At 41.4% G+C, this 24,268-nt stretch overlaps 1 protein-coding gene across 3 annotated transcripts; it reads left to right on the top strand.

Annotated features, from left to right (window-relative positions):
* The first annotated feature begins 13,386 nt into the window (after positions 1-13,386).
* Positions 13,387-24,268, top strand: LOC125720887 (chromogranin-A-like). Of its 3 annotated transcripts, none has more exons than XM_048996795.1 (8): positions 13,387-13,796; positions 14,281-14,330; positions 16,079-16,172; positions 18,259-18,327; positions 18,692-18,784; positions 21,127-21,390; positions 22,474-22,637; positions 23,637-24,268. In XM_048996795.1, the coding sequence occupies exons 1-8, from the start codon at positions 13,751-13,753 to the stop codon at positions 23,721-23,723; spliced, it is 867 nt and encodes a 288-aa protein (XP_048852752.1). In that variant the 5' UTR covers positions 13,387-13,750; the 3' UTR covers positions 23,724-24,268. The 3 variants fall into 3 exon arrangements, with proteins under 3 accessions (XP_048852752.1, XP_048852750.1, XP_048852751.1); XM_048996793.1 differs by having other exon boundaries at positions 13,390-13,796; positions 22,255-22,637; XM_048996794.1 differs by having other exon boundaries at positions 13,391-13,796; positions 22,255-22,637; positions 23,640-24,268.

The following is a 24,268-nucleotide window of genomic DNA, read 5'->3' as shown; positions in this document are numbered from 1 at the left end:
TAAAGAGAGTCTGGCGGTTTTGAATGGTAAAAGCAGTAGTTGTATATTGTTAATGGGATATTTTTTTTTTTAACAAAATGCCCTATTTTATATCAGTAAAAACACAGCAATCCTGTTTTTAGGGGGGATTTATGCGTATTGCATGTCTAGACATGTCGGTCAACTAATGTCCCCGGCGGTGGGAAACGGGGCGTCGGCGCAAGAGCTTTTGGAGCCGTGAGCGATAAGCCCAGGGGTGGCCAATCTTATCCGCAAAGGGCCGGTGTGTATGCGGGTTTTTGTTGCAACTCCCTAATTAGATTACTAATTAGAGGACTGATTGGCTGAAGAGTCCTCACACCTGGGTTTGAGCAGCTTGCCTAAAGGTTATCCCCAAAACCTGCATACACACCGGCCCTTTGTGGATAAGATTGGACACCCCTGGATAAGCCCACGAGAAGGATGCGTCAATGAAACAAAATGGCCGCTGGTTGACAAATTGTTGCAGGGGACCTACAGAGTGACTGTAACATCTTGTTTAATCGCTGGTCCTGAGTGTGAGAAGCAGATAACCAGCAGCCCCATCCTGGCAATAAGCACGTTACCTCTATTTGTTAATCTGTCTTATTCATAAATAGTATAAAATAATATATTTCTAATTTAAATAAAAGTCTAATTAATATTTTTTTCACATTAATAGCAACCATTAGTTTTAACTAAATCATTCATTTCAAGTAGTAATAAATTGAAAACCAAATTATAGTTCTAAAAGAGCTCACAAAAAGTGTTGACACTAAGTTTTTGAGTTGAAAAGTTGATTAACAAGCAGTCTAATTGGATGCTTTTCAATTAGTTACACCTTTGCAGTAATATAAAACACCAAACAAAGGATCTCATCCATTAATTCATAAATTCATAAAATACATAAAATAATGCTTTTTCCCAACATATAAAGAGCATGTAATATTATTAGCAGTCCACTGACATTTAATGCAGGGCAAACAATTATCTGACGCAAGTCTCTCTGTCCAAGCGGAACACACGGATTAGACTCCTTATCTCTAGAGAAAAGGGAAATTTGAAAGTGGCAGTATTAATACCTGTCTCTAGCTAGGTTAGGTATTCATTAACATGGCTTTTCAATTAAATCAGACAATCTCGTAATGTAGAGATGTTTCCATTTCATAAATCAGTAACCAGTATTATAGATACCACCCTTATGTGGACACAATGTTTACTTTGCTCCGGGGGTTAAATTACCAGGAGATGTTTCTATGTGCCTCCTAAAAAGACATCTTAAGTTTGCGGCCATCAGTGGAGTTAACATCGATAGTGCAGAATAATATATGTAATGAAAAACATTTAAGCAGCTGAAACATCTGTATTTGCTGCAATAAAAGATGTCATGTAAATTCATAACAATGTGTATTAATCTAAAACGTGTATGATATAACGTGGTGTTAGATCACTAGAGAGGTTGAGGCCACTGCATAGTTCAGTGCAATGGATCTGCATAAAAATTCTATTTCCAAAATATTTTGCTGACTTGTAGATGTTCAGATTAATATTGTTTTCACTTAAAAGTTGATGGTAAAAACCAAAATGCAGGCATTACTAATACTCACAAAAGGCATCTTAACTTTGGTTTATTGTTCTGTTTTATTTCTTGTTCATTCCATTTTTTCCATTATTGGTGTTGCAATACTATAAAGTCTAACAGACTGAAAGCATAAACAAAACGATTCTCTTAAAAGTAAAAATAATGCTTTTTATTAAGTCTTTAAAAGGACTAACTCAGGAAGCAAGCAATCACTAAACCACACAAATTCAAAGACGTTTGACATTGGACTGAAAAACACGGACGATGCGTAATTTATACAATGGCTTGCGAGGATAGGGTTCACATATGATACAGGTAAGGACACATAAGTATTCACTAGCACCTTGAGGGGTGCTGCAGGAACCACTGGCACACAGGACCCGGGGTTGGGGGGGTACCGCAGGACTCACCAGCACAGGAACCACGGGGAACTCTGCAGGCACCGTCGGCACAGGAACAACATGGGGGCACTGCAGGAACTGCCAGCACAGGAACCAGGGGGGTTGCGGCTGGGGTTTGTGCCTTGGCAGCAGGTGCTGCCCATTTAAGAAACTTAGGGACCCGCGGGATGGCATCCCCAATAGACCTGGCCCCTTTAAAGGCCAGGCGCGTCTCAAAAAAAAGACAAGCAGCAAGCGCTGGCTAGCGACAGGCGGAGAAGCTTCGGGCATCTGCTCGGGCGGGGCGACGGCGATGATGTCTAGCCTGAACACCGCCAGATCCAAAATCAGGAGGGACATGATCCATATATATAAGTTTCTAACAGGTCTGGATGCTGTTCAGCCAAATGGCTATTTCAATATTAGTTTAAATACTAGAACTTGTGGCCATAAGTGGAAATTAACGGGCGAATATTTTAAAACGAATTTTAGGAAGCACTTCTTTATGGAATAGTCTTCCTACTAAAAAAAAAATTTAATCTGAGCTGGATAAGATTTTAACAACTCTGAGCTATTAGTTAAGTTCTCCCCAAATGAGCTTGATGGGCTGAATGGCCTCCTCTCCTTTGTAAATTTCTTATTTTCTTATGACATGCAGCAGGGCAGGCAGTGGAGACTGAGATGGTGTTCTGTCGAGCTGAGCTACTTTGTCGAGTCAGGCTACCGTATTCCTAATCTATAGCCCTAACCATAACCCTTACCCTAACCCAGTGGTTCTCAGACTCAGTCCTCAGGCCCCACTGCTCTGATTGTTTTCCAGCTATCCCTGTCCTACACACTGCTGATTATCTTTATCAGGTGTGTTCAGTCAATCAGAAGCTGAAAGACAGCTGGGACTTGTGTGTGGGGCAGGGATAGCTGGAAAACAAGCAGGGCAGTGGGTCTTGAGAACCAAGTTTGAGAACCGCTGCCCTAATCCTAACCCCCCAAAAAACCCTAAAACCCTTACCCTAACCCCCAAACGGTGGAACTGCACATGCACAAAAAGTCGTGATAGTATGTCTCGATAAGTAACTCAACTCATCATAACAACATTTCCTAAAAAGACCTCAGGGGCATCTTCCCATTTCCAGCTTTTCCATTTTTTCTTCTTCTTTCCTGCCATAGGTAGCGAAGTCTGGGGCACCTCGGGCACTTCTGACAGTGGACTGTACGGTAATCCGCTGTCAGTGGCCACCTGCCATATCATAGACTCTGCCGTGACTCTTCTCAGCTACCACACATTTTCGCACACTTCACCAACGAGGTGTGCGTCCTCGAACGGGGACAGGCTTTCCAGGAGATCCCCGATGAGGCAAAAGTCAAGGGGTCCTCCAGGACCTCGGGCTGTTGTAGCCAATATATAACCTCACTCGTGAGATCCGTATATTCCACCTTGCTGAAGGGAGGCGTCTTTTCGCCGAGTGCTGTCATTCTGTCGTGTCGAGCAGAGACAGAGGAGCAAGAGACGGGAAGTCAGGGAACGAAGGGTTTAATCATTCACGCACACACTTTGGAACACAACACAACGTTAATGACAGCACTGAAACAGACAGAAACTCACTTGAATAGGGACTGAAATGCATCGGACTAATGAATACAACTCGAAACAGCTGATGACATGGGGATTCCACACCAGGTTAACAAGGGGGGCGTGGCACACAGGAGGATTGGACGAGCGGGGCATGACACTCTTTCTGCAGTTTAAGCAGCAAAATAAAATCAAATGTGACATTTTATTTGGTGATGCTCAGAAATGCATCCAGTAACAATTATAAAATATAACACCAGGTAATTATTGTGAGATGTTCAAGCAGGACATTGCGCAGATTCCCAGAATCCACAGCTGAAATCAAACCAATTCGCTTAGCAGTGTCATTACAAGATCAGATTCAACCATGGATTTGAATCACAGATGCGTTGCCTATCTGAGTCAAGCATGTTAGAATATTAAAGTATTAAACTATTCAAGTAATAAAGATATTTAGACTATCTGCCAAACCTTCACCCTTACTAATTTTAGAAAAGCGCTTTGAGACTGTTATGCAGAACTAGCCTACTACCACTGACTGGTGAGAGAGGTGTGGCCGCTGTGGTACATCCAATGAGAACAAAAAGAATATGTTCTCTGGAACTTTTAATGAAGGGCATGGAACAAGGCTCTGTACTTGTATGTGTGTGTGTGTGGTCCTGAAAGTAGAAATAACAAAAATAGAATAAGGAATATAAATGTTACATATACAGAGTCCAGTGTCAAATAAACAGTTCACAATATTTCCTTCACCGTTATCTTACGGTAACTTTGAGCTGCCATCCTGCAAGTTTAACAAGCATCGATAAACAATCATAATACACAAAGTAATATAAACAAGACTTACTGGAATAAATAAGTAGGTAAATATAAATGTTTACCATAAACATAGGCATTGCATGACATCTGAGGCAAATGCAACATAAATCTACGTAACAAATTCGAAAATAAAAACATTCACCGCATCTAAGGGGCTCATTTACCATTAACTGTATATAGTATCCCAACATAAACACCCTCGTACAATGCACATATAGAAACTTACGGGTATCTGAACGCACACAACCAAAGATACCCAGCACAGTATATCGCTCTTCCTTCTCCGATCCAACTAAACCCACGTTCTAGAAGAAGAAAGAAAAAAACATGTTGGGGAAAACGTCCAGCTTACTCTTGCCTCAGTCAGAAACCCTATTGGTCACATATCTCCTGTGAATTCTTCCAATGGCAGCAGGAACTGGGCGGGAATCGCAGGGTGCGAGCTGAGCAGAAGAGGCAGACTAAACCTGCAGCCCTGTAGCACAGAGACAATGTAATGTTGAGAAAATGCGCTGTACAAAAATAAATTTGTTGTTGTTTTTGTTGAGACAGCACCACCCAGGAAGTCAAATTGCTTTTGCTCTCGACCATGAACCCCTCAGTAATGAACAATTCATGGAGAAATACAGGGTGGCCTGAGGTGAAACAGTGAACCCCCTTGGTCTGGTGAGGGATAAATTGAAAAGAGGAACACCCCAGAATTTTGCCTTCAGTGCAGCATGCAGCTTCTAACAGCTCTGTTTCTATGCCACAGGTGGATTCTTGCACACCACAGATGATGCACATGGCCTCAGCAAGGCTGCTGTGTCCTGCAACTGTGTATGCATTGATCACATTTCTGTTGCACCATGCACACAACTACATACATTGTCCAGCAGGTGGGGATGCCTTGGATGACACAAAATTTGGTTTTCATTGACCATGTCCACCTTGCATTGTAGGTGCGGTGAATGGAATTCTCTACCTTTTAAGGTACATAAATATAGTATTAAAATATATGATTTTTATATGATATATGATTTTCACCATCTCCTCAATAAGTTGTTTTAAGGCTTCTTTTGAGAAATATTACTTCTTTTTCCTATTGCTGCTCACCACTGATTATATATACAAGGAAGCAACATCACATTTTGAACCTATTTTTATATTTTCAACAAATTCAGTTTTCAACTAATCGTTTGCTTTATTTTGGTCTTAATTATGGTTGCTTTGGTGTGTTTTATTGGTTTTCTAATCAGTTTATGTTTTTTTTTACATTTGCATATGTCTGGTGTGACAATAATATGACGTATTTCACCATTAAAATACATGGAATCGATGTTCCTTTTATCGACAGTCTGGTTTTCTCATGCAGAGGCTGGAGAGGAGTCACCAAAGTTAAACCACTTAAAGTTTATTTGTTAATTCTGACATAATGAAGGGTTATGTAAAATGCACGTAGAACTCACTCGTTTTTTACCGACATCATTCTTTATCTGGTTTGTTATTCACTAAGATCAATTACTTTCAGGAAAGCCACCCCTGCTTGGTAAACTGCAGGCAGTCCAATAGGTGTCCTGTGATGTCCTTTGGGTGGGGCAACACATGTTGTTCAAAGGATTTCATGACCCCAGATGTCAGACCGACAGGCCTGTAATCATTCAGTCCCATGATGGAGGGTTTCTTGGGGAAAGGGACAATGGTGCAACATTTGAAGCAGAAGGGAACTTTACAGATCTCCAGGGATCTGTTAAACATCTGCGGGAAGATAGGAGCCAGTTTCTTTTTGACAGAAGGTGCTTTTCTATTCTTCTGTCTCTGGATGAGCTATCTGATTGGCTGATTAGAAACTTGTTTCAACAAGCAGTTGAACAGGTGTATCTAATAAGTGACGGTATATATTGTGCATTGCTATTCTGCCTAAAAACAAGGAGGTATGGTTTTTGGTGAAAATCAATCAGCCCTATTGCCTTCCCACCTCCCTATGTGAAAAACTCTTGGGCCTGCCCATCAGATTTGTTCTAGTGTTGGCACTGCCCAGTTAAGGCCATTATTTTGTATTTTCCTGACCTGATTGGACAAAGGTCTAACGTAAACGTTGCAATGATATATAGTAGTTCCACTTCTAGCCTGAAAATGTTAAATAAGAATGTTGCAGAAATAAGTATTAGGCCAACTGTTAATTGCTTATTTTCATGTGAACATGTGTTAATTGTTTTGTGCCTTCGTTCGTAGTTATCCTTATGTGTATCAAGTATTGTAGTAATATCTTGTACCCTTCTGTACCTTCTCTCCTAGTGTTTGGGTCCGTAGTGGTTCTTGTTAACTTCACCAGTTTCTTGTTCCTTATAGTTTCTAGTGTTTGATCAATAGCCTGCACCTGTTCCTTGTTTAGTCCTTATTATATGTGGATATATGTGCCTGACCTTTCCCTGTTCTCTGCTGATCATTGTGCATTTGTTTCACTCTTGTTACTGTAATGAAAAGGATCACTTTTCATTACAGAGTAGGATCACTCCTAGCATTCACTGGATTCAAACCAGCAACCTTACAATTGCTGGCACAGATCTCTAGCCTCAGAGTCACCACTCTACCCACATGGTTTGGATTTGAAATTAATTAAATTCTTCTTCCAGTCCCATTCAAATTCCAATTGAACATCTTGTGGTGTGTGGCCAATCTAAATTCCAATTCATGAATGGAATGAGGGACAATTCATAAATTCTGAACAACACTGGCACATTATGAGTTAACCAACTAAACTTGTTATGTATTCACTCACATCCTTTAAAGTGGGAATGTGAATCATCTCTTACCACCATCAACAACGATGGCCGCTATCCAGAGCATTGCGCAACTCAACCAGAGATGACGTTTGATACAGTGCAATCCAAGAAGCCAAGTTTCTGATTTGAATGCTGTTAGGGGTGGACATGAACCCTTTGGATCTAAGTATTAAACTATTAATAGACAAATACCAGTTGGACTGGGGTGAAATGAGCCTCCTTGGTCTGGTACAGTATAAATTGAAAAGAGGAATACACTGGAATTTTGCCCTCAGTCCCACTGTGCAGCTTCTAACAGCTCTGTGTTTCAATGCCACCAGTGGATGCTTGCAGACTGTAGGTGATGCACATGACCTCAGAAAAGAAAAAATGAGACCTCTCTGTATTTTTAAACAAATCTGTTTTTATAATCCTAGTTTAATTGTGGTTCTGCTGGAAGAAGGCTATCCTGAGCAGCAGGTTGCTTCCAGGTTCAAAATTTCTAAGACAGCAGTACACAAGAATAAGGTGACGCAACAGATGCTGGGAACTACAAGAAACCAGCCAGGTAAAGGGCGGAAGGGCATTTTAATGCCAGAGATGACCGGTAACTTATCTGATAGTTTCTCATGAATCATAGGATGACATCAATTTACCTTCAAATGGAATGGAAAACAGTAAGTGCAGGTGTGATGTGCATTGGCTAGGAAAGTTTGTAGTAGGGTCCTAGAAGCAGAACTGAAGTCCCATAAAACAAGGAAGAAGCCCTTCATTAATGAGAAAGCGAGAAGAACCAGGCTGCATTTTATATATATTTATTTAGGGATACTAAATACTATTTTTATTTATAGTAGTGCTGTAATTTTGCTCACGGTATATGTAATATATATATATATATATATAGTATATTATATATATATATATATATATATATTATATACACTCACCGGCCACTTTATTAGGTACACCTTGCTAGTACCGGGTTGGACGCCCTTTTGCCTTTGGAACTGCCTTAATGCTTCGTGGCATAGATTCAAACAAGGTACTGGAAACATTCCTCAGAGATATTGGTCCATATTGACATGATACCATCACACAGTTGCTGCAGATTTGTCGGCTGCACATACATGATGCGAATCTCCCATTCCACCACATAGCAAAGGTGCTCTATTGGATTGAGATCTGGTGACTGTGGAGGCCATTTGAGTACAGTGAACTCATTGTCATGTTCAAGAAACCAGTCTGAGATGATTCGAGCTTTATGACGTGGTGCATTATCCTGCTGGAAATAGCCATCAGAAGATGGGTACACTGTGGTCATAAAGGGATGGACATGGTCAGCAACAATACTCAGGTAGGCTGTGGCGTTACAACAATGATCAATTAGTACTAAGGGGCCCAAAGTGTGCCAAGAAAATGTCCCCCACACTATTACACCACCACCACCAGCCTGAACTGTTGATACAAGTCAGGATGGATCCATGCTTTCATGTTGTTGATGCCAAATTCTGACCCTACCATCCGAATGTCGCAGCAGAAATCGAGACTCATCAGACCAGACAACATTTTTCCAAACTTCTGTTGTCCAATTTCGGTGAGCCTGTGCGAATTGTAGCCTCAGTTTCCTGTTCTTTGCTGACAGGAGTGGCACCTGGTGTGGTCTTCTGCTGCTGTACCCCATCTGCCTCAAGGTTTGACGTATTGTGCATTCGGAGATGCTCTTCTGCATACCTTGGTTGTAACGAGCGGTTATTTGAGTTACTGTTGCCTTTCTATCAGCTCGAACCACTCTGGCCATTCTCCTCTGATCTCTGGCATCAACAAGGCATTTTTGCCCACAGAACTGCCACTCACTGGATGTTTTCCCTTTTTCATACCATTCTCTGTAAACCCTAGAGATGGTTGTGCGTGACAATCCCAGAAGATCAGCAGTTTCTGCAATACTCAGACCAGCCCGTCTGGCACCAACAACCATGCCACGTTCAAAGTCACTTAATTCACCTTTCTTCCCCATTCTGAAGCTCGGTTTGAACTGCAGCGGTTCGTCTTGACCATGTCAACATGCCTAAATGCATTGAGTTGCCACCATGTGATTGGCTGATCAGTAATTTGCGTCAACAGGTGGACAGGTGTGCCTAATAAAGTGGCCGGTGAGTATATATATATAGTAGTGCTGGGGAAATGAAAGCGCTCATTTGGACATCAAAAAAATTGACGTGACACATTAACCTTTTGTTCACTTATCCAGTTTTGCTATTAAGCATTTTCTTATGCTAATTATGGAGGTGGGAAGTTCTACTTTAAAACGTTATCAGACGGCACTTTAGAATAAACGAAAGTAATATGTTCAATTTGCAAAGCTGGAATTTAGTTATCATCGTTGTCGGCTAATTCATCACTGGCCTATCACCTGAGAGTGAAACACCCGAATGAAGTTTCCGAGACGTCAGGCACTTTTCATCAGTCCACTTTGTTTGAGTGTGCTACCCGAAGCGGACCTATGGCGAAATAAACTAATGATAAAGTAACATTGGATAGCTAGAAATTGTAGCCCCATTAACACAGTAGTAGATGAGGGACTGAAAGAAGTAATTCAAGTTGCGTCAGGAGATTCATTTTATAATCTGCCATCCAGAAGAATTATGTCTAGAATAGTCACTCTATATGGGCACTGAAAATGAGCATGTTAGAGAGAGCTCAGTACATTGCCATAACTAGGGATTATTGGACATCTGTAAGTAATGACAACTACATTTATTGATAAACAGTGGAATCTATTTTCATTTGCATTAACTGTGAGCAAAACTACAGAATGCGGACGCGTGTGCTCAGCATTTTCAGAGTATTGTAACGTAACATGCACATAACATGACAGCAGCTGCGAGACTACTTCCTAGGAGTGCATATGGTGCTTATATCTGGTCCAGCTTTGGAGTGTGACAAATGGCAAAGCATGGTACATTTGCTAGAAGCTGGTTATTGGGAGACATCGGGTATCCTCTTAACAAATATCTGCTAATTCAATGGTTGAATCCTCAAACCATGGCTTAGGAAAGGTAAAACACTGCAAACCAAAGAGCCAAAACTGTTTTAGAGTGTGCGTTGGGCATGTGAAAGATGTGATTCCGGTGCCTACACAAGTCCTTGGGAGCTCTAACAATTTCCCATGACTGATGCTGTACTGTTATTGTTGTGTGTGCTAGGTTGCTCACCATTGCAGTAACAGTTTTAGTAAAACTTATTATAAACCCCCACAAGAAGTTGTTTTGACATTTCTTTTGCGAAATGTTTCCTTTTCCTATTGCTGCTCGCCATTGTTCTTTTTTACAAGAAAGCAACACCATGTTTTGAACCCATCTGGCAACTAATTAAGTTAATTGATATCAGGTCTGTAACATGATTAGCTATAAAAGGGATGTCTTCGATACAGTAGGCAGAGTCTCTCAGAAGTAAAGATGGGCAGAGGCTCTCCAACCTGTGAAAGAGTGCGTAAAAAGATTTTGGAATACTTTAAAAACAATGTTCCTCAATGTCAAATAGCAAAGGCTTTGCAAATCTCATCATCTACAGTGCATAACATCATCAAAAGATTCAGAGAAACTGGAAATATCTCTGTGCATAAGGGACAAGGTCGAAGGCCTATATTGGATGCACGTGGTCTTCGGGCCCTCAGACGACACTGCATCACTCATCGGCATGATTGTGTCAATGACATTGCTAAATAGGTCCAGGAATACTTCCAGAAACCACTGTCAGTAAACACAATCCGCCGTGCCATCTGCAGATGCCAGCTAAAGCTCTATCAAGCAAAATGGAAGCCATATTTGAACATGGTCCAGAAGCACCATCATGTCCTATGCGCTAAGACACCTTTGAAATGGACTGTTTCAAGTGGTCTATGGTCAGACATGTACAAATTTGACATTCTTGTTGGTAATCACGGACGCCATGTCCTCTGAGCTAAAGAGGAGGGAGACCTTCCAGCGTATTATCAGCATTCAGCTATGCACCCCCAGATGATATGGGGGTGCATAAGTGCATACTGTATGGGCAGCTTGCATGTTTTGGAAGGAACTATGAATGCTGAAAGGTATATAATGGTTTTAAAGTGTCCAGATGATGAATATTTCAGGGAAGGCCTTGCATATTTCTGTATGAAAATGCAAAACCACATACTGCAACTATTACAACAGCATGGCTTTGTCGGAGAAGAGCCCGGGTGCTGAAATGGCCTGCCTGCAGTACAGATCTTTTACTTATAGAGAACATTTGGCGCATCATTAAACGATAAATATGTCACAGACGACCACAAACTCTTCAGCAGCTGGAAACCTATATCAGGCAAGAATGGGACCAAATTCCAAAACCAAAACTCTAGAAACTCATAACCTTGAGGCCCAGATGTCTTCAAACTGTTTTGAAAAGAAGAGGAAATGCTGCACTGTTGTGGGCAGTGGTGGCTTAATGGTTAGGGAAGTGCTCTTGTAATTAAAAGACTGCTAGGTCGAATCCCTGACCAGCAATGCACCTCTGAGGAATCCTGAATAAGGTACAGCCCACAAGCACTGCTCCCCGGGGGTTGAATTACCCCCTGCTATGTCACAATGTTGAAAATGCAAAGGACACATTTTGTTGTTTTGTACAGTGGTGTATCAACAATGACCACTGATCACCAAGATTTTAAACATGCCCAACTATTTTGGGACATGTAGCAAGCGTCAAATTTGAAATGCATAAATGCATTTTGAAATGCATTTTGTGCATAAAACTGTAAAATTTCTCAGTTTAAATATTTATGTTATTTATGTTCTGTTGTGAATAAAATATTGGCTCATGTGATTTGAAAGTCTTTTAGTGTTCAATTTATTCAAATTGAAATAACGTCCCAACTTTTCCGGAGTTGGGGTTATATTTAGGCAAATCCTACCGGCGCTACAATGTGTCATGCCCGGCTCGTCCGCTCCTCCTGTGTGCCACGCCCCCTGCCTACCCACGTGTGTTTCCCGGATTGTACCCAGCTGTGTCTGATTATTTTCAATCAGTCCTGTGTATTTCAGTCCGTGTCTTACCCGAGTCCTGTGTCCGTCATTGATGTTCTTTGATGTTTGTGTGCGTGAGATCCCCGTATTCCCAATTAAACCCCGTTCGTCCCGTATCCTGCCTGCCTGCTTCCTACTTCCGCACAATCGCCGCTCTCCGCCGCGCTCGCGCACCACGTCCCGTGACACAATGTATTTCAATTGGTTACTTTGTTGTGGTCTTAATGGTGTGCGCTTTCGCGTGTTTTTATACTTTTTTGTTAATAATTTATTGTTTTTAACAAATACCTATGACAATAATATACCTAACATATATTTCACCATAGAAACACGTGGGATCGATCTTCCTGTTCTCAAGTCTGTGTAGAGACTGGGGAGAATCCAGCAAAGTAAAACTAGTGAAGAAATTTTATATCTGGTCTACACCTTGCTCCTTTTCAGAACCATTATCAAAATAAGCGTATATAATTTTACATATTTGTTTGTGAAGGTTAACTGCCTGATTGAAGTGGGCGATGCATTGATTTTTCACCTTGCACTTTTTAATATTATTTTATATGAAATTTAAGTAAAAGCTGCAAATACGTTCGAATCAAATTAAGAATTTTCCTGAGTTGACTTACTCTAGATCAGGGGTGCCCATACTTTTTCAGCTTGCGATCTACTTATAAATGACCAAGTCAAAATGATGTACCTACTATAAAAATGCAAAACATATAATCCATCCATCCATCCATTTTCCAAACCGCTTATTATACTGGGTCGCGGGGGGTCCGGAGCCTATCCCGGAAGCAATGGGTACGAGGCAAGGAACAACCCAGGATAGGGGGCCAGCCCATCGCAGGGCACAAATAAAGAGATAAATAAAGTATTTTTTAATTGAACTGAGATTTTAGTTCCTTCACCTTTCTCTTTCTCAGCTCGCATTTCGAAGGGAAGTTAATGTAGTTTTTATGAACAGTTCGAAAATGCCACTCCACATTTCCGTTCTTTGGAGTAGTAGTGGTAGACTGACAAATGAGGCAAACGCACTTCGCATTGTGAAAAAAATCCTCCTCCCATTTCGTGTGGAAGTAGGTCTTTGACTTCTTACTTGGTGCAGCTTCCCCATTCATTTTTATACCCTTTCTTAAGTTTAGTAGAAATAACAACAACAACTAATTTATTTTTGTATATAAATAAATTGGAGGCTGACTAGGCGACTCGGTAGCTTTTGCAGCAGCTGGCGCGGTTGAACACGTCATCCATCCTCTATTTTTTATACCATACGATCTTCCCAGACTACCTTTGCGATCGACCAGTAGGCTAGATCGCGATCGACGTATTGGGCACCCCTGCTCTAGATCGTGAAATCTTTCAGATGCTTTTATGCAAAAGGTTTGCGCGGGGGGGCAGTTTATTTTCGGTGATGTCATTTCCTACCCGCAAATTCATATAAATCGAGTGATGCAGCATTAATCAGTACCCGAGACGACAGCGGAGCGAGGCAAACGCTGCAGAAAGAAGGAAAAACACATAGATGCAATGTGTCAGATGCACTGCTGATCTCAATATTATATTAATTCACTCAGGAAAATTCACTCTGCTTCACAGTGTCTCATCATCTCTCATCAGCAAAAATGACAACAAGGGCATGCGTTGTTTTTGCATTAATTGTGAATTATGGTAAGTAAATGTTTCTGAATGTTATGAGCATTGTAATTATGTCAGAAATACTGAGACATTTGATTGCATTTCAATTAAGGGTTGCGCTGCCAACTGTAAAATATGTTCCGTTTCTGCGAAGCTGTCCTTTTCAGTTCAGCACCAAGGATTGTGCTAGAAACCAAAACTCCACGGATGTAATAATCATTCTAACACGGATTAAATTTCCTGTTTTATATTTGTAAATGTGTATATTTTAAAACGTTATGAAACACGATACACTAATTTGGTTAGCTGCGTATTAGGTCTATTACTGTTTTTTAAATAATGTATTCAGAGTCAAGTGTGTTTATATAATATAATCTAAATCGCTTTTGCCAGGATATGTCAGTGTGTAAAACTACACTGCAACGTTTTAGATGACCGGTGTATTTTGATCAAAACAAAAGTTTCTGAGGAGGAATTTAAAATAATCAGTAACAAAAAAATGTATTTCATCCCGAAGTTGTTTCGTTACCAGTAACATCAAATCACATGGACAATAAGGACGTAAAGGTAAGATTCTGATTTATGAACTATTATTAGCTTTATACTTTTGAAACTCTCGAGGACAATTAATGAAGAGTGCTTATCTGTTAAAATGGTCACAGATTAAAGTGTAAAACATGTATTACTGCTTTAATAGTTTACTGTAGCGGCATGGGGGGACAGGGGACTGTAACCCCTATTTATCAAAAACAGGAAATACAACCCCCCGGACCCCATTAAATAGGTAGAGACCTCTCCAATGCTGAACCCAAAATTAAGCCCTTGTGTAGTGGGACTACTGCTAGTGAAACAGAGGTATTTTTATTGTTATTATTGTTACTATATATGTACATACTATACATAAATGGCAGTGGGAAAAGAACCAAGAAAACACATGGTGTTAATTCCCTGATCAGTTTTATGCACTTGATGGTTTGATTTGGCTCTATATGTAGCCTACTTCAAGGGGGTCAGAGACAATTATGTCTAAGGCGAATACAAGTTCGACTAAAATACTAAGAACTCTGATTCTTACCAATTACATAACAGAGAGAAACACTTGGGCACAGTTTCCCACGTGCCGTTTAGTGCAAATGAAAACACACTGATTCAGTTTATTGGCAGGCTCTCCATTTTAACAGAGAGGGATGGCCCTGGCGGCTGTATCCCTCTCCGTGGAAGAACAGTCGAGTGCCAGTGCTGTCAATATCAGTTGAGTGTGCTGCTGCAGTCAGTGTGGAATGGACAAGCAGACCTGTTATGCTGATGTGTGCATTGGCTGCATGAACAGAGATGGATTAAAAGGAAATACATCTAGTGGTTAGAGGGGAGCATGCGCTGATCATGTGGGTAGGATACAAAGTATTTGGTGCAGAGGAAAAGCATCCCTAGCTAGGTCGTGTTTGTTCAAACAAGAAAAGTAGTGAAATATTAAAACTGTGATATCATACAATGCATCCAGAGGTATTTCTTCAGATTTTTTTCACTCGCTCTTCTGTATGCCTAATGAAATGGCGCCATAGGCAATTTCCTATGTTGCAAATAGAGCAGGCTGACCTTGGTTCTGTCCTTTGGCTTAAGAGACAAGCAGACTAAAGTCTACTCATCAAACTCCAGATGTAGTGATCTCTAGCACATGCAATTCAAGTGTGAAAAAAGGAATCAAGTGTATATAGTGTGCTAATTACATTGTTCACAAGCAGGGACTCTGGCTTTTAGAAATTAAACCGTTAACCTGGGGATGCTAATCTGTTATTAGTAATTAGTATATTAGTATATAAAAGAAAAGTAAAGGACAGTGTGCTGTTTTATTAGTGTTTGGAAAAAACTAAGACATACTCTCAAACTGAACTCGGTAAGTAGAAACCAGTGTTATGGTGCTAATTTGTGGTTTCTATATACAGTATACCTTATTTCTTAAGTAAGCCGTCCAACATTTCCAGAAACAGGAAGTTATGTACAAGGGACATCTTCATAAGTCCATCCATGAGCACACTGCTCTGCATTAATAAACTTCCATTCCTCAATAGTAAGATGGTTCCCTCTTTACCACTTGTGTCTGCAGAATATTTTGATTGGAGTGTCTATCAGGGGGCAGTTATATTTAAGGGCTTGGGCCTAATACTCTGTGCTTTTTTATGGGTCCATTTAGAAAACAAAATAATCCATATGGTTTTATTATTTTGATGTGGGGTGGCTACAGGGGTGGTCATATATTTACTAGGGGTGTCGACCCCCTTAGATCCACCACTGCTTTTGATACCTGATTTTTGCAGGTGATGAAATGCATTGTGGAAGTGATAGTTGATGTTCTGTCCATCCACGAGCCCAAACCTGTCAGCCTGGAGTGCCTGGACACCCTGAGAGCAGGTAGGGGTTTTCTGCAAGGAGATTGGTCATTGTGAGCTGGAATTTGACTATCCTTGTATAAAACTAGGGCACTGATGGCATCAGGACAAGGGAGGTCAATAGAGAGTGAAGTAGCAAAGATGATTGTGATTCACTGTTAAAGCTGTCAGTGCTGAGTAATCAATGGAGCTGTTTATGTAATCCAGGTCAATAGGGATGGGAAAGAAATGGGCGGAACAGTGCACGGACAGAGTGGGGACACTGGAGAGGGAGGTTTTTTTTTTTAGATTATATTCAGCTTTGTCATTGTGCCAAAAAGTTAGTGAAATGCTGTTAGTATCTAACCAGGTGCACAAAATATATACAAATACAATAAATTATGCATAATTTATTATACATAATTTATTGTATTTGTATATATTTTGTGCACCTGGTTAGAAACTAACAACATTTCATTCATTCAGCATTCCAGAGGGCAGACAAAACATACAGAGAATGATGCTATGAATTATGACCAAATGTAATGATACAAGTGCAAACTAGAAATATAAATAGTGCCAAATGAACAGATAAGCAAATTCAAACAAAACCAGTACTTCACACTGCAAATAGTGTTGCACGGAGTATTACATATGACATGCAGTCACATATCAGATATGTCTCCACCTAACAGTTGGAAGTGTTATGGGGGAGTGTTAAAGTGAATGGGGGCAGTGTTTCGTGGAGTTCAATTCAGTGACAGCTCTAGAGTAGAACCTGTATTTGAGTTTGGAGTTTTTAATATCCTGTAGTGCCTTCCAGAGGGCAAGATGGTGATAAGGTTATAGCAGGGGTGGTTGGTGTGTTCCTGAATATCTATGGCTTTGCAAAGATATTGTAATCTGAAATTGTCCTATAGAGAAGGGCGAGGGTGGCCACTTATTTTCTGGGCAGCTTCAATGATCCTCTGAAGGGCTTTCCTGCCTAGTTGAGCAGTGAGTGTATCATGCTGTGATCCATTAGGTCAAAGATGATTCCAATGGAGCAAAGACAGAATGGCACAAAAAGCTGGGGGGACATGCGGTTTATTTTAGGTAAAAAGTACAGCCACTGTTGTGCCTTCTTCACCAAAGTGGTACTGTTGACTGTCCATGTGCGGTCCTCCGTGATGTGGATTCTCAGAAATTATGAACTGGAGACTCTATCCACATTATCACCATGGATGGTTAATGGGTGTGTTTTGAAATCGATAATGAGTTTTTTTTTTGTTGATGTTGAATGACAGGTTGTTTTCTGTGCACCAAACTGCCAGTTTGCAGACTTTCTCAGTAGGCTTATCTCCTTTTTAGATCATGTGTTTATGAGGAGAACAGGTACTCAGTCCTGTGTGTAGAAAGAATAGAGGTGGTTCAGCACGCAGCTTTGTGGGGTCCCATTGTTGAGTGTCAGATTAGGGGAGAGACAGGGGCTGACTCTCACTGTTAGTGGGCAGTTTGGCAGAAAGTCCTTGATCCACATTTACATACAGTAGGTTGACTAAGACCCAGAGTAGGGAGGAGAGACTGAAGAGGGAAGGGAGGCTGGAGAGGAGGCAGAGTTTGAACAGAAATGAGAGACAGGGGAGAATGCAGAGTGTGGAGAGAAGGTAAAGCCTAGACAGAAAAGAGAGACAGGAGAAGAGGCAGAGTATGGACAAACAGAAGAAACTAGAGAGGAGATAGTGTAAGGAGAGAGCAGAGTGACTGGATAGGAGGCAGAGTTTGGACAGACTGAAGAGTCTGGAGAGGAGGCAGATTCTGACAGAGAGGAGAGACTAGAGAGGGAGGAGGGACTCCAGGGTGAGTGAAGTACCAGTGCTAAATGTGTGGGGTGGTGTAGGGAGCCAGTCCTTGTCCCTCCTGGTCCATCAGAGGGTTTGCTGTTCTTCTTCGGTAGACAGAAAGCGGAGGCTCAGCAGTGCTATTGTGTTCATTAATTGCCTGTTTGCAGTAGAGCCCCAAGTTGCTCGCTATAAATTTCAGCACAATTAGCTACTGAAAAGCAAAATGCTTAATGTGATCAATGACTGGTCACAGCTGAGTCATGCTGTGCAACAGGCCCTTCTCTGTTCTGTGTGTGTGTTTCCTAGATGAGCGGCTCATTTTCATCCTCCGCCACCAGAACTTCTTGAAAGAGCTTCAGGATATTGCTGCTCAAGGTGAGACCTCAAACCTGTCATGGTGTCATAAGCAAGAGGCTGCGGTCTAATGTATCACACCAGCCATTAAAGAACCAGCAGAGTAACACAGTGTGCATTCCCTAAAAGTTCAGTCCAAGAAAGGAAATATCCTAAGCTGATTGCTACTGCTTAATTGGTAATACTTATTTAGTTACCTAATCAGCAGACTATAAATCCTTTCAAAGTAATGAAACATTTAAAACAATTCAAAAGGAAATCAAATGTAGCTTAAATCATTTAACAGCACATACCACTTAGCATTTTATAAAATTTTATTAAATATGAGCTTATATGAGATATCCACATGCTTATTACACATGCTTGTTGTTGTGGCCATCAACAGGGGCTACCGAGAGAGCCAATCAGAAGAATGCGATTGGGGCTGGTCATATGTTTGACATGCTGGAGTATTCCCAGGGTTCAAGAGAGTTAGCAGGTAAGAATCTTCCCTAGCCATGTATGTATGTGATGTGTTTGTGTGTATGTGTATGTGGGGGCAGCAGAGACTGTGCTTCCTCCAGTGTGCACCTGAGGCACAGACCATCCTTCCCATAATCCACAGTGCATATATACGCATTGTGGGAGGTTTCACTGAAATTTGGTGGAGTGTAAGATGGGAATACAGGACGGCTCTGGCAGCCAATCTGTAGCCCTTTCTGCAGCAGAAAGAATGGGACAAAAGCCTACTACCATCTGTAATGACTGCAACCAAATGCTTTGTGTAATTAATTAGTGTTTTACAGTACATCGCCATGCAGGATTTTAAGCCATGCAGAGCTGCTTGGATCCAGCAACATTTGAGGCTTATAAAGCACAAACTGCTTGTTTTACGTCTTGCCACAGCTTTGCAGTTGGGTTGAGGTTAGGGCTTGAACATGGCCATTACAAAACTATAAATTAGCCCTTTTTTCAGCCTGAAGGCTTGATGGTGTGTTTTGGATAATTGGTTTTCTGCATAAATTGTGTTTCAGCTTCATCTCTTGCATGGGTGAAAAATTCATCGATTTTTCTGCAATCACAAGTCATCCAGCAAACCATCCCCAAATCTCAATACCACCACTGTGTTTGAATGTTCTCATTGAAAAACACCATGTTTATTTTTCACCAGACAAAATGGGATCCAAGTTATAAAAAAAAATCTAATTTTGACTCATTGATCCATAGAACATTTGTCCAAAAGTCTTGAAGATCACTGAGGGACTCTTGGCAATATGGAAGTCGACCATTCATGCTTAGTGAGCAGTGGTTTCAACCTTGATACTCGTCTATGAATCAGGTGAAATTTTCACGAGGCAGGGGACGTCTGCAGTTCTATGTGATGATGTATCTCTGCAGGGTTTGAGTGATTGGCAGTGTAACTCTCGTTGCACTCTAATTGGGTTGAATTACCTAGAAAATCAGTTTATTCTAAAAATTAAATAAGTAAAACCTATGTCATGCCTCGTGCCCATTGCTTCCGGGATAGGCTCCGGACCCCCGACGACCCAGTAGGATAAGCGGTTTGGAAAATGGATGGATGGATGAATGGATGTTTCACATTCTACCTGATTGTATTTATCTAGTATTTTTTTAGGATCTGAAAACATTAGGCGTCCAAATTTGCAATAATTGTGAAAACTGGAAGTGTAGCAATAATTTTGCAAATAACCAGCAACTGAAAAGATAGTGGGTGGAACACAAACAGAAATCTGTCATTTAAAGTGTGGGTCAGATTGATGGGTGCAAACTATGGGGTTGTAAATCCCCTCCCCTCCCCAGTAACATATTAACATATGAATGGGTGGGGACTTCAAGCACCCCAGTGTTCAATCTAAAGTTACACTGTCGGTCAGTCACCAATTTGCTCTTTCTTCAGGTTTTTGGGGTAACCTATAGGTCAGCTGTTCAGGTGTGAGGACTGTTCAGCCAATCAGTCCTCTGATTAGTAATCTAATTAGTGAGTTGCAGTGAAAACCTGCATACACACCGGCCCTTTGCAGATAAGATTGATCTAGGTAATGAGTACTATTGATTTTCTACAAGTAGAAAGTGAAATAAAATCATAATAAAAGAGCAAATTACTTTTTCAGTGTTATATGAAATCCATATGTTACAAAAAAGTACCACATCATGTCTATGTATATCCAGAAAGCACAATATCCATATTTTATGTCAAGAGCTAGCCTGATGTTTTTGTTTTTACTTTTAGCAAAAATATTAAAAAAAACATTGTGTAGTTTGTATAATAGTTAGGGCACACAGTCATAATTCAACAAGAAATTATAAGCTTTCTTGGGGTGACTGATTATACTGTACTTACTTTCACATATAGTTGCACATCTATGTAACAGCAACAGCATAGAACTCAGTTCAGTGAAAAATAAATATATAAACAAAGATATATATATAAATATACTCATAGACATAGTCCTACCTTACACACAGCACATATACATCTATGCATACATACCTCTATTGTTGGAGACTCCTATAATCATGCATGTGTCACTTATGTTAATGTGAAACAGCTGAATGAGTCTTTCAATTAAGGAAACACACCATGAGGAACTGAACTGTTTAGCCAAGCACAGAAGCCGTTCAGTTTTAAAGTAGTTTTTAAAACCTGAAATATCTCAAAGTGCCCTCCCTGACATGCATTATCTGGTTGCCCTATCTGATCTTGGGGGCTAGTTGGGTTAGATGAGGCTGCACTGTGGTCTTGTCTTTGTGACCTAGAAACTCATAGCCACAACTTTTAATTTTCTCAACTGACAACACACACTTTTCTCTTCTTCTCAGACCAATCCATGCTGGTTGCTTTGAGGGTTGCTCCAACTGAGAAGAGGGAGGCCAGGTTGGATGTGACAGAAATGTTTGCCAGCAAGGAGTCTGAAGAGCCAAAGGGCAAGGAACAAGAGAGTGGGCAAAACCAAAACTTGGTTATCAGAACTCAAGAGGAGGATAAGCATGGGCCAAAACAGAGGGGGAAGACCAGTTCTGAGGAAGCTGAAGAGGATCAGGTCAGGAGTGCTGCAGGGGAATACAAGATGCAAGCTGACACAGGTTTGTTGAACCTGCCAGCTAATCCCTACCCACTAAATAAACAATGCAGAGGAAGCTGACTTAAGAACATTAGTCTGCTCAGCAGAAACTGGATATCTGTATCCAGAGTCTCAGAAGCAAATCACAGCATAATACAAGAACAGTGGCTGCAGGAGCTCGATTAACATGTGGCCTAACAGCAATAATCCATGAATTCTGTAGCTGACCAGAGGCTAAAAAAATATAAGAGGGTTGTTATAGAATAAAAAGGACCTACAGCTATGTGGAATGCGTGTCCAGGAAGATTTGAGATTGTTGAGTAGAAAAAAGCTTAATCATAGACCCACTGGATCCACAGGCCAATCTGGTGCCCTCTTTGTTATGCTTGGTAAAAGGTGACACATGCTGAGGCAGAGCAATGGCACTATGATGGATGGGGCAGCAATTCTGAGGGCCATTATAATTCTGGTCAGTTCAGCAGTGTACCAGATTGATTAAATAAATGGAAATTGAACTAGATCTACAGTAGGTAAGAAAACTTGCAAAATAGGCATAAAACCCTGCAATTCAATCAGGCAAATACTAAGTCTCTGATCCTCCTGGCAGCCAGGATAGGAGCACTGGAACAGGTGCTGTGGCTGACTGCAGTGGGGCAACCCAGAACACTCTAGATTAGTATTAATACTCAGAAACACTCTTACCATTTATTTACTGCTGTTCATAATTTACTGAGGAAATTCAGATTATGGATTCACCATCTACATGGCTACTTTTGGTGTACTACAAGGAGAACCTAAGTGAAATAAACTCAAGAGAACTTTAGTGATTCTACCTCCCAGAAAGGCTGAGATAGGTCGAGTTCCAGTTTACACTTTTCTCCCACAGGACACAAGCTAGAGAGCAGTCATAAGGCAGAGCTCAAGGTGGGAAAACACACAGAGAAGGAAGAGAAGGAGGTGGCAAAAAAGGAGGATGCAGAGAGGTCTCCTGAAGGACTGGACAGTGAGGCAGAAGGAGATGAAGAAGAAGAGGATGAGGAAGAGGAGATCAAACACTGGAACAGAATTGGCAAAATGACAGAAAAGTCATCTCTGCTGCATGTAGGTAGGGATGACACCTCCACAACTGGAGAACAGCCCATGGCGTTGGACCTGTCCCACCACTCCAAGGAGGACAGTGAGGAGCAAATCCATGAGCTCCAGATGATGGCTCGCAGAGAGCCTACTGAGCGTAGAGAAGACGACGGCAGTGGCAGCAGGAAAGCTGAGGTACGTTCCTATTGCCTGGGCCAGTGGACACGTGCAATGTGGCATGGCGCTGGAGATCTCACTTTAGCTGGCTTTACAGCAGACACATATGTGGGCTGTGGCCAAATGCGGAGACCTGACTCCAGCATCGCCTAATACTCCTTAAGCAGGAGAACAGCGGGGAGGCCTTTCCGTGTCCATGACGACTAGGAGTAAACAGCTCCTTTGCGTGCAGCTGTCTTGCGTCCCTTAGGTACCTCTTCCTGATAAGCATGTAGTCTCTCAGGCGGCACTGAACACTTATAGCTAACCTTGTTCATGTTTTACTCACTTAATAGTCATGGTCGTGCAGCGTTACATGGTCATCTAGGTTATGGTGAGATCCAGTGTGTCATTTCATACAACATCCTGAACAGTCGGTTTCTGAAAGAGGGGATCTAAATACAGTAGAAATGGGTTTGGAGGAGTTTGACCAGAGAGTGAAGGAAAAGAGGCCGATGAGTGCTTAGCATATCTGGGATCTTCAGGACAGCTGGAAAACCATCCCAGGAAGCCACTTCATGAAACTGGCATAGAGGAGACAGTAGGGTCGGCCTGTCCCTGGAGCCATTGGGGGGGGTTAAGGGCCTTGCTCAAGGGTCCAATGGTGGGATCACTCTGCCGACCCAGGTATTTGAACGAGCAACATTCTGAGTTCCAACTGACAGAGCTGTCTACCACGCCCACAACAGATTTTTTTTTTTTGGGACAATGTGTATTATTTTATAGGTTTCATATCTTTATAATCATTCTAAAATGTAGAGGATAGTACAAATAAACCTTTCTATGGGTATGTATGTCCAAACTTTTGACTGGTACTGTATACCCAGCAATCAACAGATGAATTCATCCTGGCCAAATGTGCCATTCTGGCTGATACTGAGTTGTCTGCATCTCAGGATCCCAGCTGAAGTCGTCCCTGCATTCCTCCCACTGCAGTGCCACCCTTGACCTGTACTCTCCACTGTCCTCTTCTCCCAGCAGGACCAGGAGATTGAGAGCCTGGCAGCCATCGAGTTAGAGCTGGAGAGCGTGACCCAGAAGCTGCACAAGCTCAGGAGAGGCTGAGAACAGAGCGGGTACCGCTCCTCACTGCCCTCCTCTTCCTTTTCACCCCATTATGGACACGCTCCTGCTTTCTGAAACGGGCTGCTGCTGAAAGAGGGATTGCTTTTGGTACTGTCCCCATCTCCCCTTGCTGCTCTGGTGACCTCTAAGGCCCTTCCTCTCCCTGAGCTGCCTTAGCTCCTCCCACTCCCTGAGCTCCTCTCCACTGTGCCTCCTCACCCTCAATACCCTGTCTGCTTCACTAATGATCTTTGCACTCCACAGAGCTACAAAAAATACTAAGTGGCAGTAATTATATTTATATCCTGAGATATTTATGATTTTCTGTGTTGGCTGAGGTGTAGGGAATGGACTTAGTCTGCAGGCAAATATTTAAAATTTATTTAGAAAATATTATGCTCTGTTATGAAAACATTAATTGAAATAATCATTATGAAAAACTCATGCAATAAAATAAGAATTTTTAATAGGTGAATGAGAACTGTATTTAAGAGCTATGGGATTTATCTACAAAAATCAATAAACTAGATGGAATTACCTGTAAA

Source organism: Brienomyrus brachyistius, unplaced genomic scaffold, assembly GCF_023856365.1.
Source record: "Brienomyrus brachyistius isolate T26 unplaced genomic scaffold, BBRACH_0.4 scaffold27, whole genome shotgun sequence".
In the NCBI taxonomy this organism is placed as follows: Eukaryota; Metazoa; Chordata; class Actinopteri; order Osteoglossiformes; family Mormyridae; genus Brienomyrus; species Brienomyrus brachyistius.
Note: the sequence above shows the minus strand (reverse complement) of the source record. Positions and strands in the feature narration are given on the sequence as shown.

Bases quoted from the DNA above. Each gene is read 5' to 3' on its own strand.
- LOC125720887 (XM_048996793.1), top strand. From the start codon at position 13,751: ATGACAACAAGGGCATGCGTTGTTTTTGCATTAATTGTGAATTATG. The intron at 16,173-18,258 runs GTAGGGGTTTTC...TGTGTTTCCTAG, and splicing joins CCTGGACACCCTGAGAGCAG to ATGAGCGGCTCATTTTCATC. The intron at 18,328-18,691 runs GTGAGACCTCAA...GGCCATCAACAG, and splicing joins TCAGGATATTGCTGCTCAAG to GGGCTACCGAGAGAGCCAAT.